This window comes from Ceratotherium simum, chromosome 10, assembly GCF_057802395.1.
Source record: "Ceratotherium simum simum isolate JZ-2026a chromosome 10, ASM5780239v1, whole genome shotgun sequence".
Taxonomy (NCBI): domain Eukaryota; kingdom Metazoa; phylum Chordata; class Mammalia; order Perissodactyla; family Rhinocerotidae; genus Ceratotherium; species Ceratotherium simum.
In genome coordinates this window covers 32,945,914-32,964,320 of record NC_141909.1, presented here as the reverse complement: position 1 = coordinate 32,964,320, position 18,407 = coordinate 32,945,914, and the positions used below count along the sequence as shown (strand labels likewise).

Here is an 18,407-nt window from a genome sequence, read left to right as displayed (position 1 = left end):
GTGTGGTGGATCAAGCAAAAGAGAGATAACAAACTCTGTTAAGCTATAAGGTGGGCATAGGTTAGAATACTTTAGAAATTAAAGATTGTTTTTATATACTCCTTATTCCAAAGAACTCCTATACTTTCTCATATAGTAATTAAGAAAGATTTAATTTAGTCATGTTCACACTCCACTTATTAAAATGAACAATACAATTTCAAATATATGTTTCCAACCTAACTTCCAAGAGAAAGAAAGGTTTAATGCCAATTAACTTCCAGATCCCTAATGGCATATTAGCTATTAATTAATAGTCTCTATTGCTATAACACATTTTATTTACATGAACATAAAATAAACAAATTTATCAAGTGCCATTTATTATTGTAACAGAATAATGTGACCACTTGAAAAGGTTTAAGATCAATGGGGGAAGTTAAAATATAAAGGGCTGTCAAGAAATAGAATATAATACCACCTGTTTTCATATTGCTTTAATATTGCTATTAGAAACTAGTAGAGATCTGCCTTTTGAACCTGCTTCAAATTAGATAAAAGAATTACGGATGAATATAGAGGGGTCATGCCCACTATCACCACTAGACTATGTTCATGCCAACAGACCTTTGCAAAATTCCATATGAAAACTAAAATAAAATCAGTACACGATGGTTAACAGCCTTAGAAGAAGCCAACAGGAAAGGGCAAGGACCAGACACCAGATCATCTCTCAGAAGAGGGAAGACCAACTTCTATTAACTGGAAAGAAATTCAAGCAAGTAAAGATAGTGCACAATATTTAAAGAGTTAGGAAATTGGCTTTGGGTGATCTTCAAAGTGAGGAACAGGATCAGGGAGGTCCTACGCAGAGTAACAAGGTATCCCAACAAGTATAAACACCATGCTACTGGAAATCTAAGGGAAAGAAATATTTGGAGAACCAAGCAAGAAGCATATTAGTTTACTTTCAGGTAAACTCAGAAAAATCTCTCAGGTTTTTCTCTCAGAAAAATCTGTCCAGCTAATGAGAATTACGGCTGAAACCAGGTGAAGAGGTGAACTGAAAAAGCTGGGAGCCATCTATGGTCTGAAAACAGATTGTTTATTGGTTTGTAAAAGGCCTAAGCCATAAATGTATTTGTCCAAATTATGTAACCTATTACTGAAAATGTATATGAAGATACAATTATGAGATATAAAAAGACGATACAATTGTGAGATACAAAAGACTACTTGATTTGCTCAACCGGAAGCACTGTTTGACTTTGAATCTGAAATTGATGATAAACTACTCACAAGTTATATAATATTGATAGTATGAAGTTCCATGGTTCTAACTTGGAGAATTTTAGAAATTCATGTAAAATTCACAACAGTTCCAAAGTGAAGACTATTCAACTAGTTAAGGGCATCCACAACATAAAACAACTGAAGCAGCAAATTTAGACTTCTATATTTAGCCAGGAAGATACCATTACTTGGAGATCCTCTTTCCAACCCAACCTCTTACAAGAAATGAAACTTGGAAGAGATTGATAACTTAAAAAATAATAACTCCCAAAATATTTGCAAAACATATATCTGACAAGGGGTTACTCTCCATAATATATAAAGAACACACACAACTGAACAACAAATAAACAAACAACCCGGTCAAAAAATGGGCAGAGGAAATGAACAGACACTTCTCCAAAGAAGATATACAGATGGCCAATAGGCACAAGAAAAGATGTTCAACATATCTAATCATCAGGGAAATGCAAATCAAAACAACACTAAGATATCACCTCACACCCATTAGAATGGCTATAATCACCAAGACAAAAAACAGCAAATATTGGAGAGGATGTGGAGAAACAGGAACCCTCATACACAGCTGGTGGGAATGCAAACTGGTGCAGCCTCTATGGGAAATGGTACAGAGATTCCTCAAAAAATTAAAAACAGAAATACACTATGACCCAGCTATCCCACTACTGGGAATCTATCCAACGAACCTGAAATCAACAATCCAAAGAGGCTTATGCACCCCTATGTTCATTGCAGCATTATTCACTACAGACAAGAAGTGGAAGCAATCCAAGTGTCCCTCGACTGATGATTGGATCAAGAAGATGTGGTATATATATACAAGGGAATACTATTCAGCCATAAAAAAAGACAAAATCGGGCCAGCCTCCGTGGCTTGGCGGTTAAGTGCGCGCGCTCTGCTACTGGCAGCCTGGGTTCGGATCCTGGGCGCACACCGACACACCACTTCTCTGGCCATGCTGAGGCTGTGTCCCACATACAACAACTGGAATGATGTGCAACTATGACATACAGCTATCTACTGGGGCTTTGGGGAAAAAAAAAAGGAGGATTGGCAATAGATGTTAGCTCAGAGCCAGTCTTCCTCAGCAAAAAGAGGAGGATTAGCGTGGATGTTAGCTCAGGGCTGACATTCCTCACAAAAAAAAAAAAAAAAAACAGACAAAATCATCCCACTTGCAACAACATGGATGGACATGGAGGGTATTATGTTAAGTGAAATAAGCCAGAAAGAGAAAGACAAACACCATAAGATCTCACTCATATGTGGAATATAAACCAACACATGGACAGAGAAAACTGTATTGTGGTTACCAGGGGCAATGAGGGTAGGGGGTGGGCACAAGGGGTGAAGGGAGACATGTATATGGTGATGGACAAACAAAAATGTACAACCAAAAATTTCACAATGTTATAAACTATTAAAACATCAATAAAAATAATAATAATAATAACTCCCATATCCTTTTGGTGGGACTGCAAAAATCCGTGTCAAGATGATCTGAAATTCAACCAACCAAAATTTTAATCTCATATTTTTTTCCTTTCTGTCATACAATCATAGATTATCAGGGACATATTAAATAATATCTGAAACTTGAAACCCAGATTTTTCCAAACTTATGGTTGTTCAGAATCCTTTTACAGGTAAATTAAGATGTTAACACAATTATTTTACTGTTACTTTATTTAAATACATTCACAAAAATCTAGATATAAACTTCATATGCTTATAGCTCTAGCTTTTAAACAACTCTAAAACCAAAACCAATTTACAAAATACCCACAAACAGAAGTATAAAACCAGTAACATTTATACTAACAACCTAAACTCAATGTGACGAAAGATGTTATTTTCTAAAACAACATGACTATGGCACCGGATTCCAAAGCACGGGTTCAGCATGCAGATGTTACTATGGACTCTGTGATTTTTTATTTTTGGAACCACTTTTCTCTCCTTGAACTCTTGCAAAACCATACATCAGCCCATCAGGTCCTTGGGCTTTATCTGATCTTAAAATTTACATATTCTTTTCTCTTTAACTCAAGGTAATTAAGATAGCTTGACTTGGTGCCAATATTTCTTGCTTTATTATATATGTTTTATAATGATAAGATGCATTATTTTTATATTTTATAATTTTACACAATACTACTTAATTATATACTTTTATATTATAATAAATACAGTTTAATAGTTCATACATTATACTTTGTAATACTTTATAATATTTATATACTTCATGATTCATAAAACATATTCAAATTTATGGCTGTACTTGTTCTTAAATACATATCCTAAAGATTTTTTATTCTAAACTAAAGTAGCTATAAAATTACAAATAAACTCTCAAAGTTTACTTCTTTGCAATTCCTAAAGACAATATATAAAAGATACACCAGAGTTCAGTTTCACCAGCCCAACAAATCATACAGACTTTTACTTCCCATGAAAACAAAAGTTCAGGGCCAGCCCCATGGGCTGGTGGTTGGGTTTGGCACGCTCCGCTTCAGCAGCCGGGGTTCAGCTCCTGGGCATGGACCTACACTACTCATCACTACTCAAATCTTCCTTAAGCAAAAAAAGGGGAAGATTGGCAACAGACATTAGCTCAGGGTGAATCTTCTTCAGCAAAAAAAGAAAGAAAGAAAAGTTCATACTGGCGTAACTATATCCAAACATGCGTTCAGCATTAATTATTATTTTACAAATTTAATAAGCATATTTAACTGTGGATATCTTTAATATAAAACTGAGAGAAAGTAGAAAAATACTGCATGATCTCACTTATTATATGGAATCTAAAAAAGTCAAACTCACAAATGCAGAAAGTATTTATGCATTTGGTGGTTGCCAGGAGCTGGGGGATGGGAGAAATGGGGAGATGTTGGTCAAAGAGTACCAACTTTCAGTTATGCAGGATCACTATATTCTGAAGATCTAATGTACAGACAGCATGGTGACTATATTTAATAATACTATATTGTATATTTGAAATATGCTAAAAGAGTAGATCTTAAGTTTTCTCACCACACAAAAAAAAATGATAACCATGTGAGGTGATGAATATGTTTGTTAATCAGCTTGATTGTGGTAATCGTTTCATTTGATAGGTATATCAAAACATCACATCATACCCTTAAATATATACCATTTTTATGTGTTAATTATACATCAATAAAGCTGGAAAACAAAATAAAATAAAACTACTGTATTAAAAAAAAGAGTGGGAAAAAGTGATAGCGTAAAAGTTTATAACACTAACAACTAAAAACTAATTTTTCCACAATTGCATTCTAGAGTAGCAGATAAGAGAACAGGTTTAGAATCTGTCTGCCTGGACTGGAATCTGCTTCTTTATTACAAGCCTTGTGTCCTTAGGGAAATAATTTAACCTTTCTATTCCTCAGTTTTCCCATCTGTAAAATGGGAGGAATACTGGTACATACTTTACACAGTTACTGTGAAGATAAAATGTGATTCCCAGTAAAAGCACCAAAGGCAGGACCATCACCCAGCAAGAGCTCAATAAATGTTAGCTTTTAAGTAAATACATTAAAAACTTACTCAGATAGACACATTATGGTGTACGGTATCATGTTACAACCTTAAAGTAACAAGTTAATGACATCCTTAGTTGATGCCTCCCAATAAGTTATTAAATTTGTATTAGGGCCGGCCCCGTGGCTTAGCGGTTAAGTGAGGGAACTCTGCTGCTGGCGGCCCGGGTTCGGATCCCGGGCGCGCACTGACGCACCGCTTCTCCGGCCATGCTGAGGCTGCGTCCCACATACAGCAACTAGAAGGATGTGCAACTATGACATACAACTATCTACTGGGGCTTTGGGGGAAAAATAAATGAATAAATAAAAAATTAAATTTGTATTAATATTTTATGTAGACCATATTTAAAGCAAAATACTTTTCCTGAATATTCTGAATATTCTACTAAATTAAATTATAATTGATCTGTCCCTCAGTTTTTTGTTTTTTGGTTTTTTTTTTGTGAGGAGGACTAGCCCTGAGCTAACATCTGATGCCAATCCTCCCCTTTCTTCTTGAGGAAGATTGGCCCTGAGCTAACATCCGTAGCCATCTTCCTCTACTTTATATGGGACGCCGCCACAGCATGGCTTATCAAGCGGTGCATCGGTGCGCGCCTGGGATCCGAACCTGCGAACCCCTAACTGCGCGCACCTAACCGCTTGCACCACCGGGCTGGCACCAATCTGTCCCTCATTTTACAAGGGGCTGCATCAAAGTAACTGCATTTGATTTGGTTCCGCCATGCCAACATAGCCCAAATGAAATGAGACTCTAAAACAACAATCTAGATGATTTTAACAAAACAAACAAAGGCCCTGAGATTAAAAAAAAAAAAAAAAGGAGTTAACAGAATTGTTTGGATTAATTATTCAGAGTAGCCATCACCTTATTCACCAAATTGTCAACTCTCTATTTTTGCCTGATTTTCTTAATAGCTACTATATCAAACATGCTGAATGCTGTTATTTCTCTGGATGCAAATAAATAAAGCTTTAGTATTTGCAAAAACATCAAATTAGGATATATTCCTAAAAAATTGTTTATTTCACCTGCAGAACTTAAAACTTTTGCTTGAAAGGGAAAGTTTTCATTCAACGTGTGGCTAGTCTTACGATGCCTGGCAGAAGCGTCTATGCAGGGAAGAAGATATGCAAAGCTGTTAAGCAAGAAAATGAAGTTTCTTAAAAATCTTCTGTAGTCAGATCTTCATCCTCATACTCACCTTCAACTTTCAAGTCTGAGAACAACTGCAAAAATAACCAAGGAAACAGAAGTGGTCATAAAACCAACCAAAAGAACAAAATCATTGAGGGCAGTAGTTCTCAAGCTGTGGTCCCCAGACCAATAGTCTAAGCATCATCAGGGAACTTCTTAGCATCGGAAAGCAAGGGTGGGGTCCAGCAGTTTGTTTTGACAAGCTCTCCTGTGATTCTGACGCACACACAAGTTTGAGAACTTCTGGTTTGTGATAAACAAGCCCTGATAATGAACAAACTCAATCTTCATTAAAATACTTCCTCACAACTGGAAGCCTCCAGGCACACATTTTTACCTTTCCCCTAGATATCGCAAGCAAGATTCTTCCATGCAGCCAGCACAAATTAACCTCCACCTCAGATCAGGAAGAGAGGGGAGAGAACCAAAAAAAGATATCAGCAAACATGAGGAAAGACCTACCTGTCCAGAATAGCACAAACTACACAGAAAGCAGAGAGAGAAATGGGAAAACTTCCAGATTTCTACTTCTCTGGTGTCCTGACTAGTATATTCCCAAAGCCACTGACCATCAACTATGACGAGGAACTGAGAAATGACCTTTTTGAAGTATATCAACGAAAATTAAGTCGAAAATTGGTTACCTGAATAAAGCTCAAAGAATACTAAATATTTTTAAAGGAACAAAAAAACTACAGATTTAGAGAACTTAGAACTGGAAAAAACTGGTATCAAGTTCATTTTTAATGTTAAGAACACAATTTGCAGGGGCTGGCCCGGTGGCATAGTGGTTAAGTTCACACGCTCCACTTCAGCAGCCCGGGGTTCACAGGTTCAGATCCCAGGCACAGATCAAGCCATGCTGAGAAGGCGTCCCATATAAACTAGAGGAAGATGAGCATGGATGTTAGCCCAGGGCTAATCTTCCCCAGCAAAAAAAAAAAAAAAGAGGAGGATTGGTAACAGATGTTGGCTCAGGGCTGATCTTCCGCACAGAAAAAAAAAAAGAACAATACAATTTGTAAAATCTCTGAAAATACATTCTTGAAAGCTTCAAGAAACATATACGTAAACAAAATCAATGAAAATTATGGGAATCATGTTTTTGTCTTTTAAATGATTGCTCATTCTATAGTTATGCTTATAGTTATGAAATAATTTTCATGTTATTAAGAGTCTCATGCAAATGATAACACCTTTAATCTCTAACAATATTACAAACACTAATAACTCTTGCTTGTTTTAATATAGTAAAATATAATAACAAAACAATTTCTGCTTTTTAATAGGGAAATTGAGATAACGCTATATAGCCTCTTTCTGAAAGTAAAGATAAATATTTAAAGAATATTAGTGACCTACCGTAGATCCTAGGTAGAGAATCAGATATTTATACCAGTGGGATTTTTAACATAAATTTTTAACTCAATTTATGCCAATGGGATTTTTTTTTAAGTACTGTACGTAGAGTTTAGCATTTTTACTAGTTCAAATATCCAAGTTTGGCTGAAATGTGCTAAGGCTGACATTCCTCCTGTGTAAGACTACACAGGCTTAAGTAAATGGAAACCAATCTACATTGGCATATATTTGATCTGGAACTGGTTCGTTTGCTGCCAAACCCACCTTTCTTTGTGAGAGAAATAGCTCTGCCTTAGCCCTTCTGGCTGGGCGCAACTCTAGATACACATCCTTAAAAGTTGACTCTGACCCACCAGGAAGGTGTGGAGTCAGAGGGCACATCACTATGGCAACTCCCCACAACAGACCCAAGCTGCTAGCACAACACTCATATCTCTGAGGTCACATGTAGATCCACTCAGAAAGATGTGTGAGTAGATATCCTGCAAAATATTATTACTTTATATATAGAAACCACAATCCTCCATCTCAGTGGCTGGGCATAAACACAAACTTGACCATTCAGCTATGGTCACCGTACGAACCGGTTTGCCCTAAACTGTCCAGGTTTATACTTGTTATGCTTGTATAATTATTGGTGATGTCCCTTTTCACAATAAAAACTGTCCCAGATGAAACAATAAATTATATGGTCATCCTACAGACAGGCGTATTTCAGAAAAGGGGCAGGCATGAGAGACAAAAAGAGGTAAGTTTATTTGGGCATGTTTGCAGGCCTCCCGCTCTAGGCTACCTTCCATACTTCGTTCAGTGACTGTGGAAAACACTTAAGAGACTCTCTTAACAACAATTTTAAAGTCCAATTAAATAATTCTCCACTTCAAATGTAGAACTCAGGGTCAAAGCAAACGGGTCTTTTTCCTTCTGATTTCAAAGGTGCCCAGAACCATCCAGAGCCTACTCTATATGAAGCATACTGCTGGATGGTAATGATGTGATGAATTCACCCCTTTAACACGTTGAACTGCAGAATCATCACTTCTGGGAATTTTACTTATAAATTCTTCCCAAAAGATGGTCCTAACTCTCCCCACCATGAGAGCCATATGGAGTGAATTCAGATGCTCAGAAAGAAATGTAGCAAAGAGCACACAGTGTCTGACGACTGCACTTGTCCACTCAACAATATTTATGCCAAAGATGGAAAGTGGCTTCCCTTAGATCCCTGAAACCAACCCTCAGAGGTATTTTATTTGGCCCAGATAAGATACTTAAATGTTTAAATAATTTGCTAATACTTTAAAATGTGCACTTATACATAAAAATCCAGATTTCCACTTTCTCTTGGGAAATCAGAACCTCCAGCAACTCTAGGCTTGTACTCTGTTAACGCAATTTCCAGCCGGAGCTGAGGGCCATCTTCAGAAAGGACACCCACCATGTATCCTTCACGGTCCTCACTCAACCTTCTTCCCAGGCATTTGAGTTTGTAACCCCTGATTAATGGCCGGAGATATCCTTAGGTGGACAACATCTGGCCTTTCAAATTAACAATCCTCTGCTAGAGATTCTCCAGGTTTGAAGAAAACAGGAATCCATATCTTTAGATCAAAGACTCAACTGGGAAATGGCAATAAGCAGGAAAAGTCAGATTTTTTTTCTTCTGTCAAAAAGCCATGACTTCCACTGCTCCTAGAGAACCAAAAGGGGAAAATGAGCCTAAGCATGCTATTATTTGTGAAGTAACAGCACATTCAGCCTCTAACACCTAAATATAAAATGAAGGTAAATAAAAGAGGATGTTTTTAGTTGACCTACCAATGAATCAACAGCCACTATTAAGAATTCAAAGTGGCATAACTCATAAACAAACTATGACCATCAATGAAACTAGCAATGATGTGTCATGTACCAGATCTGAAGAAAATAACTTCAACATAAACCACCAAAAATCATGAAACATTCCCTAAAGGCTCGGGAAAATGCAATTTCTTCCTCCTCACTGACAGAACCAAAAAAATCTTAATACAATAAAGATAGTGATGACTTCCAGAAATAAAGAACTTGCTGCACTCCAATTTCAACATTGGTGAAAGCTAAAAATAAGTTTTGAATAAATAATCATAAAATGAAATTTATTTCAAACATCATTAGGATCTTGAGACAATTTGTGATAAGGTATTTTACCATAATATAACAACAGTCACATAAATTAAAATTGCTCTCTTCACATTGGGAGTTCTGAGTGTTAAGATATTAAACTACAAAGTAACCTATGAAATCTAAGACAATGAGCTTTTATTTTCTTCAACTCAGCTATAGGCCTTTTGTGAAAAACTACTGGACAAACAGAAAGTCTTTCAATTACAGATACTAGCATAATAAATGAAGAAAAAATTAAAGCCTCATTTAATATAGGATGTTTTTCTCATCTGACTATTAATTTCCCAGCTACCAAAGGAACCACCACATGGGGCAACTGAGACTTTAATTATTTATTTATATTTAGACAACACTTTTCTAAAGAATCTAAAGTACTTTGCAAACATTAAATAACTAGAAGAGCATTTGGGGGGCTTTTGATATGTAAAAACCTTTTACACACTAAAAAAAAAACAAAAAACTCTTTTCAAAGACAATCACTGCCTTAAAGTTTTGTTGATTCCTCTTGCCATTAGATAAAGGACCTTGCCCGTGTTTAGGGAAGTGAAAATGCACTGTTTGGTAACAGATACCTCAATTGTTTTCTAACATCATTTCTCCAGAGTTTACTAAATCGAGATCTTGACCTCTTCTACGATACTGAATTTAAATCACCCAAGTAGGTAGTGATTCTGTCTCCAATTAGTGTGTGAAAAACTGCAAAAAAAAAAAAAAAAAAGTCTTCTTTCCACTCCATATTTGAACGCAGATTCCTACTTTGCTGACAATGTGACAACGTCTAATAACTTTTCCCTAAGACCCGCTCCGAAACAACCTCCTAGACCCAAGACCTTCAGATGCTGCTGTGACTAGGACGCGACCGTCCAAATGGGTTAAGGGGCAGAACTCCACCAAGACCAAGAGTGACTGCGGGGCCTCTAGGAACCCAACTCTCTCCGGCGTCCCCTCTCACACACATGCACACACACATGCACACACACACACACACGACCAAGGCCCGGCATGCCATCTCCAGTCACATCCCAGACACCACGATCCTCCCGGGACACGCGATCCTCCTAGGACGCGCCCTCTCCTCCACGGTCGCTGGACCGCTCTCCGCCTCCCTCCCTCTCCTCTGCTCCCGCGGGTCTTTCGCTCCCGCCACCCCGCCCGCCCCGAAGGCTTGCTCTCCGACTCCGGGTCAGAGGAGCGGGAGCAGCGGGCGCTCAAGCGCGCCACGTGGAGGGCGCGCGCCAGCAGCCGGACCACAGTCGGTCCTTAACGTGGGGTCCCAGCGCCTCCACCCCTTCTACTCCTCCCGGGCGCGCTGGGCCCTCCCCCGCGCCTCCGAGCCGCTGTCTTGCCTGATTAGGGTCTGTGGCGCGGAAAACGTGGCAGGCCATCTGCGACTCGGGGTCGTCGGGCTGCGCCTTGATCAGGTAGGCAAAGTAGGTGAGGTCGTGGCTGTTGTGGATGAAGCGCGAGATGTGCTGCGCCTTGTGCTCGAAGATGAACACGGCCGGGTTGGGCTGCGCCGCCGCGGGGCCGACGCCCCCCGCGGCCCCGGCCCCTGGCGCGGGGACGCAGCGCAGGAAGGGCGCGCTGAGCACCAGGAGCACCTCGCGGGCCGCCTGTGCCCCGCAGCTGCCCGCCTCGGGCTTCTGGCTGCGCCGGCGGATCTCGGCCATGAGCCAGGGCAGCATGGGCAGCGTGGTCCTGCGGTCCAGGCACGACCCCCCCACGTACCACAGAGGGAACCGCTTGTCGCCCGGCTTCCCGGGGCCCGGCTGTGCCGGGGCGCCCGGCTCGGGCTCCAGAGGGTGCGGGAACGGCTCATCCTGAATGCAGCTGAGGGGCTCCATAACTCGCGCCTCCAGAAGGCACCGAGACGGCGGGGCAGGCGCACCGCGACCCCAACTCCCGCGCTGCAGGCGCCGCCGAAACTGTGCCAACTGCCGCCCGCGGCCCCTGCGCCCCCCTCGGCGCGGCGCGACCCTGAACTCCGCGCTTCAGCGGCCCTGCCCCATGCAGCACTTCCCCGGGCGCGGCTCGGAGGCTCCGGCGGCGGGCACCGAGGGAGCGCCCGGCAGCCGACTGGCAGGAGAGGGCGAGTTAAATCGGCATCCTCCTTTCTTGGGCTCGCGCCGGGGAGCCGGACTTCCCCCTTCCTCCGCCGCGGCTCTGCTCGCTCAGAGGACGGCGCCGAGGGCCCCGCGCCGCCGCCCGCCGCCGGTGGCCGCCCGCTCCAGCGCTGCAGAGCCGCTGCGGCCGCCGCGCTCGCCCGGGGCAGGCACCGCGAGGCTGGGCGGGGAGTAGGTCTGTGGGCGGGAGGGGGTGACTTGGGGCGGAGCAGACTCCTACCAGGGTGACCGGCTGTCACCTGGAAGGTCGGGGCCGCCGGGCTTCGGCGCGGTCAGTCCTCGGGAAGGGCCTGCGAGAACTATTCCGATGGAAAATAAAAACAAAACGTGGCCTCGCGGGGGCCGCTCCTCCTCCAGGCGCCGCAGCCCAGCTCGCTGCTCCTCCTCCAACTGTTCCCGTCCCTCCCTCGCTCCTTCCTTCCTTCCAGGCTGCTGCTTTAATCGGGCTGCTACCCCGCCTCCCGTCCGGCGGGCGGAGAGCGTAGCCTGTAAAAGCTTATCTGTGAAATAGCCTCTCCGCCTCTTCCTCCGGCCCCTGGGGCAGCAATCCTGCGCCTGGCGCGGGCACTGCCCGAAGCAACTCGGCCTCTCTCGGGTCCCCAAGATCGCGGTCCTCTCCTGGGCGTCTCTGCTGCCCCCTGGAGGGGGGGCCACTCTCAATGGGGCTCTGGGATTTTTTTTTTATTAATACTATTTATTTGGTTTCAATTTCTTCTAAAGCCTGCATAATAATTTCTGAATCTTCTTTCCTAATAATCTCAAAAAATAGTCGTGTTTTAAATCACAATATTAAAATAAAATATTTTTAATTCTAATTTCACTTTAAAATATAACATTGTATGACAAACATGAATCTTCCTAGCTCTTAATGCAGCCAACTTCTTAAAATTTTAAGAAATTGCATTTATTTACTATGTATACCCAGTTTAGAGCTAGGATAGAGATTTCTCACTGTTTTATATATAGTAATGCATATTTCCAAGGAACTCAAAAACATTATAGGGATAATTTGATTATTCTAATTTTAAAACAGAAAGGTAGAGAAGTATTCTTCTTTCCATTTTAGCAAATTGTACTCTCCTTCTCTCTTTTTACTCTTGTTGAATTATAATTAAGAACTTATAATTAAGAATTAGATAAGAGGTAAACAAAATAAATGGGAAAGACACTGCAAGTTCCCAACTTTCTCCAAAGTGCTTATAGGAAGAAGAAAACCCAGTTTCTCATTGTTTTGAGTTTAATGGTATTCTCACTTTCTATAAAGCAATGGGACTTTTTAAAATCCTATTTATGTAAGACCACTATGATCAACTGCCATTATTATTCCTATGCTGAATTTCTGGGTGCACCCTTGTGGCTCTCTTGTAAATAACATGTAAGCTCCAACATGGAGACATCATTAATTTCTTAGGTTTAGTCATTTGGTTTAACCAGTCCACCATAACTTTGTGCAAAACAGTCTTCAAGAAGCAGTGAAAAGTTCTTGGAATGTAGACTGAAACTTTCTAGAACCTTACCAGAAAATGTTATACAGATCCCATTTTCCTAGGAAATGGAAGTCTTGTGGATTCCACCAAATCAACAGCTTGGGACCTAGGATTGACTCTGAGCCCCAGCAGGCCATTTCTTACTGGTAAAAGAAAGTAAAGCAATAAACAACTTTCACTTATTGATAGAAAAACAAAACTGTCTCTTATTACATGGCATCCTAAGTGTGATTGCTTCCTGCTCTGGAATGCCCCTAGCCCTTCCTTTGTAACTTTTTTGTGATGTTTCTTTTACTATGCAGTAATGAGCGTTATCACTGTTTACCAATATCTGATCCTCTCTACAGCCTGACACATGGGAAGATAGCTCTTCTCCGCCCCTTTAAAGTAGGCATGGTCAGAAGACTTGTCTTGGCAGTGAAATGAGAGCAGAAGTGACTTGGGTCACATCTTGAGTAGAAGCATTTAATTGCCAGTAGTCAACGCTCCAGCGCACTCTTGCTCTCCAGCCCCGTCTTCCCTTCCAGCGGTCATCGTGGAAACAAGATGTCCATGTGGAGGTTCCTCGTGATCAAAGCAGCCCAGAATGCTGAGCCAACACACAGAGGACAGTTGTCCTGGAGAATGTCCCAGGCTCACAGCTCACTTCTTATGAGTGAGAAATAAACTTTTTTGTCCTGTTAAGCCACTGAGACTGTGGAGTTGTTTGCTACCGTTGTTAATCTATCCTATCTTGTGCAATAAAATTATTATACTATAGTATATCATATAGTGTGTCTTATTTAACTTGTTTTATTATCACATATACATTTGACTTATTACATGCATGAACTAGACGGTGAGCTATTAGTTTCTTACCACCATTGTGTCATCTGCAGAACCTTAGAGAATTGTGTGCACACACAATTATATATTTGATCAATTGAATTTAGAAAAAGATACAATTTTAAAATGTTTGGTAGGTATTACACAGAATTGGCAGGTTTATGATGTTTACTAAATAGTGGGGCAATAAATCAACCTCTGACTCCCAACTCCTCCCATCTCAACCCCACCCCCTAAAAAAAAGGCCAAAGAATACGCTCATGAATAGCATTTCCAATAGTCTGCAAGAAATTATCTTCTGAATAGTCTTATAGGCACCTCTACCTATGATACCAACTCAGAAGTCATATATTCTGTGAAGATATTTCTTACTTCCGCAGAGTTAGTGGCTTTCTCTTCTTTGTTCTTTTTTTAAGCTTTCCACTGTTATAGCTCTTATCTCATTGTATATAATTGCTGGGTGATTTGTCTGTGTCCCCCACCACAAAGAGAACATCTTGAAAGAAGGGGTTATTTGTTTTCTGCCACATTTTCTTCCAGCAGAAAGCACAGTAGCTGACACTTAATAGGTTCTTAATAAATACTGAGTGAATGAGTGAATTGAATTGAATAAATAGCAAATTAGAATTTAAGAAACTAAAGATTGAGGGGAGTTTTAATATCACAGATGGTTTAATTAGCTAATTTCAGGTAAACATACTAAATATATCCACCAGCTAATTATCAAATACTAGAAAATAATAGAATGACTCTCAAAAGTTGTGATGGAGTTCTGACTGGAGATGGCATACAGAGCACAAGCATTCGTGACAGAATAACATTTTGAGATAATAACAGGGTTTTCCCCCCTATTGTTCCTTGTTCCCTGTGACCTTCCCCAGCCCAGGCAGCCAGGGCACTGCATCTTCACTGCTCTAGGAAAAGGATGACACAGCAGAGCACAGATAACAAAAGAGTCCATTCTTAGCTTTCAGGTTTCAAAACCTAAGGACCTGGCAAAGGCAAAAGATTTAGAACATGTGCTCTAAGAGTCAGTGTCTCTTGCTCTAGATACCAAAGAAAGTTTTCCCAAACTGGGGAGATGGAGACAAAGAGAAAGGGAATAAATAAGGGATAACTACTACAAAACCACATAGACGATGTATGGCATTCAAACCAGTAGAAGACTTATTTGTCCAGTGGAAAAGGATAGAGAATAAAAAGGAAAAAAAGAAAGTAAAGGAAACAGAAATAAAGTGTGATAAATAGAAAACTTAAAATAGTATGGCTAAAGTAATTCCAAATAGTAACTATAATAAGTATTAATTAGTTACTCTAACCAATCAAAAGATAAAGACTTAAAGATCCAAGAATATATTGTGTACAGAATCACTTTTCTTTTTTTTTTTTTTGAGGCAGATTAGTCCTGAGCTAACATCTGTTGCCAATCCCCCTCTTTTTTGCTGAGGAAGATTGGCCCTGGGCTAACATCCATGCCCATCTTCCTCTACTTTACATGGGACGCTGCCTCAGCATAGCTTGATAAGCAGCGCGTAGGTCTGCACCCAGGATCCGAACCTTCGAACCCTGGGCCACTGAAGCAGAGCATGCACAAACTTAACCACTACGTCACTGGGCCAGCCTCCAGAATCACTTTTAAAACAAGGATATAGAAACAGTGAAAATAAATAAATACAAGAAAATATATCAGGCATATATGAATGAAAAGGAAGCCAAGGTAGTGGTTTCAATATCAGATTAAATAGAATTTAAGGCTGATAAAAGGGGGTCATGAAGAAATATTTGCTGGTAAACGTATTAAGGAGATGATATTATTTTTAAATAAATACACACTAAATAAATTGCTCCTAAATACATAGAACAAAAACTAAACAGGAAAAGTAAATACATCAACATTTTTAGTTGGTGACTTGAACAAATCATTCTCAGATACTATAAGGTTAAATAAACTAATCAAATTTATAAATTTCAATAATGTGATTTTATAAGTTTAAATATATATATGTATAGTGAATAAATGAATAGAGAATACAGAATTTTTATAGAGCACCTGTGAAAGAAGCTAAAATCGACTGCACTATTTCACTCGGGAAACCCATCAATTCCAAATAATCTCTATCATATAGAACATGTTTTCTGATTATTATTCAAAGTAAGTTAGAAATGAAAAAGATAAGTTTAAAAATCTATATATCTGGGAAGCAAAAAACATAGTATGGAGTAATCCTGATTAAAAAGATAATTATAAGAAAAATTTAAATATATGGGATTAAATGATAAGTAATTTTATGTCAAAACTTGTGGAACACAGGTAAATGTATTGGTTAAAGTTGTTTATAAAAATAAAAAAGAAAGAATGAATGGAAATAAATGAACTAAGAATTCAACTTAAGAAGAAATAGAAAAAATGTCATGGAGAAACCCAAAGAAATAAAAAGAAAGAAAGAAAGAAAGATAAGTCTAGTCTGGCCGGCCCTGTGGCTTAGCGGTTAAGTGCGCGCACTCTGCTGCTGGCGGCCCAGGTTCGGATCCGGGCACGCACCGTCGCACCACTTCTCCGGCCATGCTGAGGCCGCGTCCCACATACAGCAACTAGAAGGATGTGCAACTATGACATACAACTATCTACTGGGGCTTTGGGGAAAAATAAAATTATAAAAAAAAAAAGATAAGTCTAGAAATCAGGAAAATAAAGAATAGGAAAACAATAGAAAGGAATTGCAAATAATCATCTTTTTGTGTCTATTGATTGTCTACATTTCTTCTTGAAAGATTTGGTGCTCATATCTTTTGCCTATTTGTTTAAAATAGGGTCAAATTATAGAATCTCCCTGTATTAGTGATAGTAACATTTTGTCCAACACACATCTCATATATTTTTCCCAGTTTATCATTATCTTTTTTGGACATAACAAAAAGAAAGAATACAGATTTTTTTCCAGACACTCATGAAATATTCAAAGAAATTAACCACACCTTGTCTTTTGACGTTGTTTATGTGTCTTGAAAAAAAAATTAGGTAATTATTCATTTACTTCATTCAACCCACCTCACAAACATAGCTGCTACTTCTTAATGCTCCTGACAGATAAATGGATGGCAAGAAGTATAAAAGTGCCATTTTTTTAGATTAGGAAATTGAGGCACAAAATAAGTGGGTAATGAGAATAATGTAGAAAATGAATGGAGTACCTAGCAACTATTGCTAAACAAATGCACAGTGCTTGGCACAGAAAACGTCATTGACAAATGTGTGGTGAATGAATGAATTTAGAGCTCTCTTGAATGCCAAAGAACAGAATCAGTTTCAGAAGTTAAAAATTTCTACAGAGGAAACAGATTTTTCTTCCACCATAAGGCTGGGATAATTTTACAATATCCATTTTTGTCTTAACTGCATACTTTAGAAGTGCCTTGAGTGGTCTGAAAAACTCAGTTGTCATAAAACCTATTTGAGGGATGAAAAGAAACAGTTAAAATGAACATTTATTTAATGCATGCTTTCAGGCTAGACAGCTCCACATCAACCACTCATATGAAATAAACTACAAACTATATCGTATATTTGAATGACAATATTAGTATAGAGAGATTAAACACTTCCCCCACTACACACTCCTTTATCACTGGGTGAAACTTCATATTTGTGCTTTCCGGAATTATGTGGATTTACATTGATATTATTGTTTTCTCTTGAACCTAATGAAAAGCCTTGCAGCTGAAAGCAGTATTGATTCACCAATAAAATTGTCTCCCTGTTAAAATGCTTCATGTTTAATTACAATTTCTAATGGTCCCTAAAAAGCTTAAAAATAAATCTATTTTAAATCTGTCATGGATGAATTACTCCAAGTTTTGCTTGCTGATTTTAAAATGCACCATTCAAGCTACTAATATAATAGAGATTAAAATGAACAAGTATGCATGTAGTAGTTTTAAAACCAATAATTGTTTTGAATAGGTAATATGTGTAAATGGTACAAATTCAAAAATTACAAAAAATATATATACAGCAAAATATAAGTCTTCCACTCCTTTCCCCAGCTACCCTTTTTTTGTTTTCTGGAAGCAGACATTGTTACAAGTTTGTTATGCATGAAATAATATTAATAGCCACCATTTGTTGAGTGGTTACTCTGCTCCAAGAATCCTCACAACAATCATATGAGATAAGTACTTCCATTATCCTCATTTTACAGATGAGAAAACTGAGTCATACAGACATTAAGAATCTTTTTCAGGGTCACACTTTGTAGGTGTTAGAATTTTGTTTCAAACAAGGGTCACTGCTCATATTTGTACAGGTTGTACTCAAATAGGTACTATACTCAAGAGAATAGTTAAGAAGAAACTAGCTGAACTAGAGTAATAGTTACTAGGGTAATAGAG

General features: G+C 39.3%; 1 protein-coding gene across 3 annotated transcripts in view; it reads right to left on the bottom strand.

Annotated features, from left to right (window-relative positions):
• The window catches only part of TBC1D4 (TBC1 domain family member 4), a 180,701-nt gene extending 168,485 nt beyond the window's left edge, over window positions 1-12,216 (bottom strand). Inside the window, exon 1 of one of the 3 annotated variants that reach the window (XM_087435978.1) lies at window positions 10,930-12,216. In XM_087435978.1, the coding sequence (XP_087292104.1) occupies window positions 10,930-11,427 (498 nt within the window). In that variant the 5' untranslated portion in view covers window positions 11,428-12,216. The remainder of the gene's footprint in view (window positions 1-10,929) is intronic. The other 2 variants (XM_087435977.1, XM_087435976.1) reach the window with 2 other exon arrangements.
• Window positions 12,217-18,407: the final 6,191 nt, after the last annotated feature.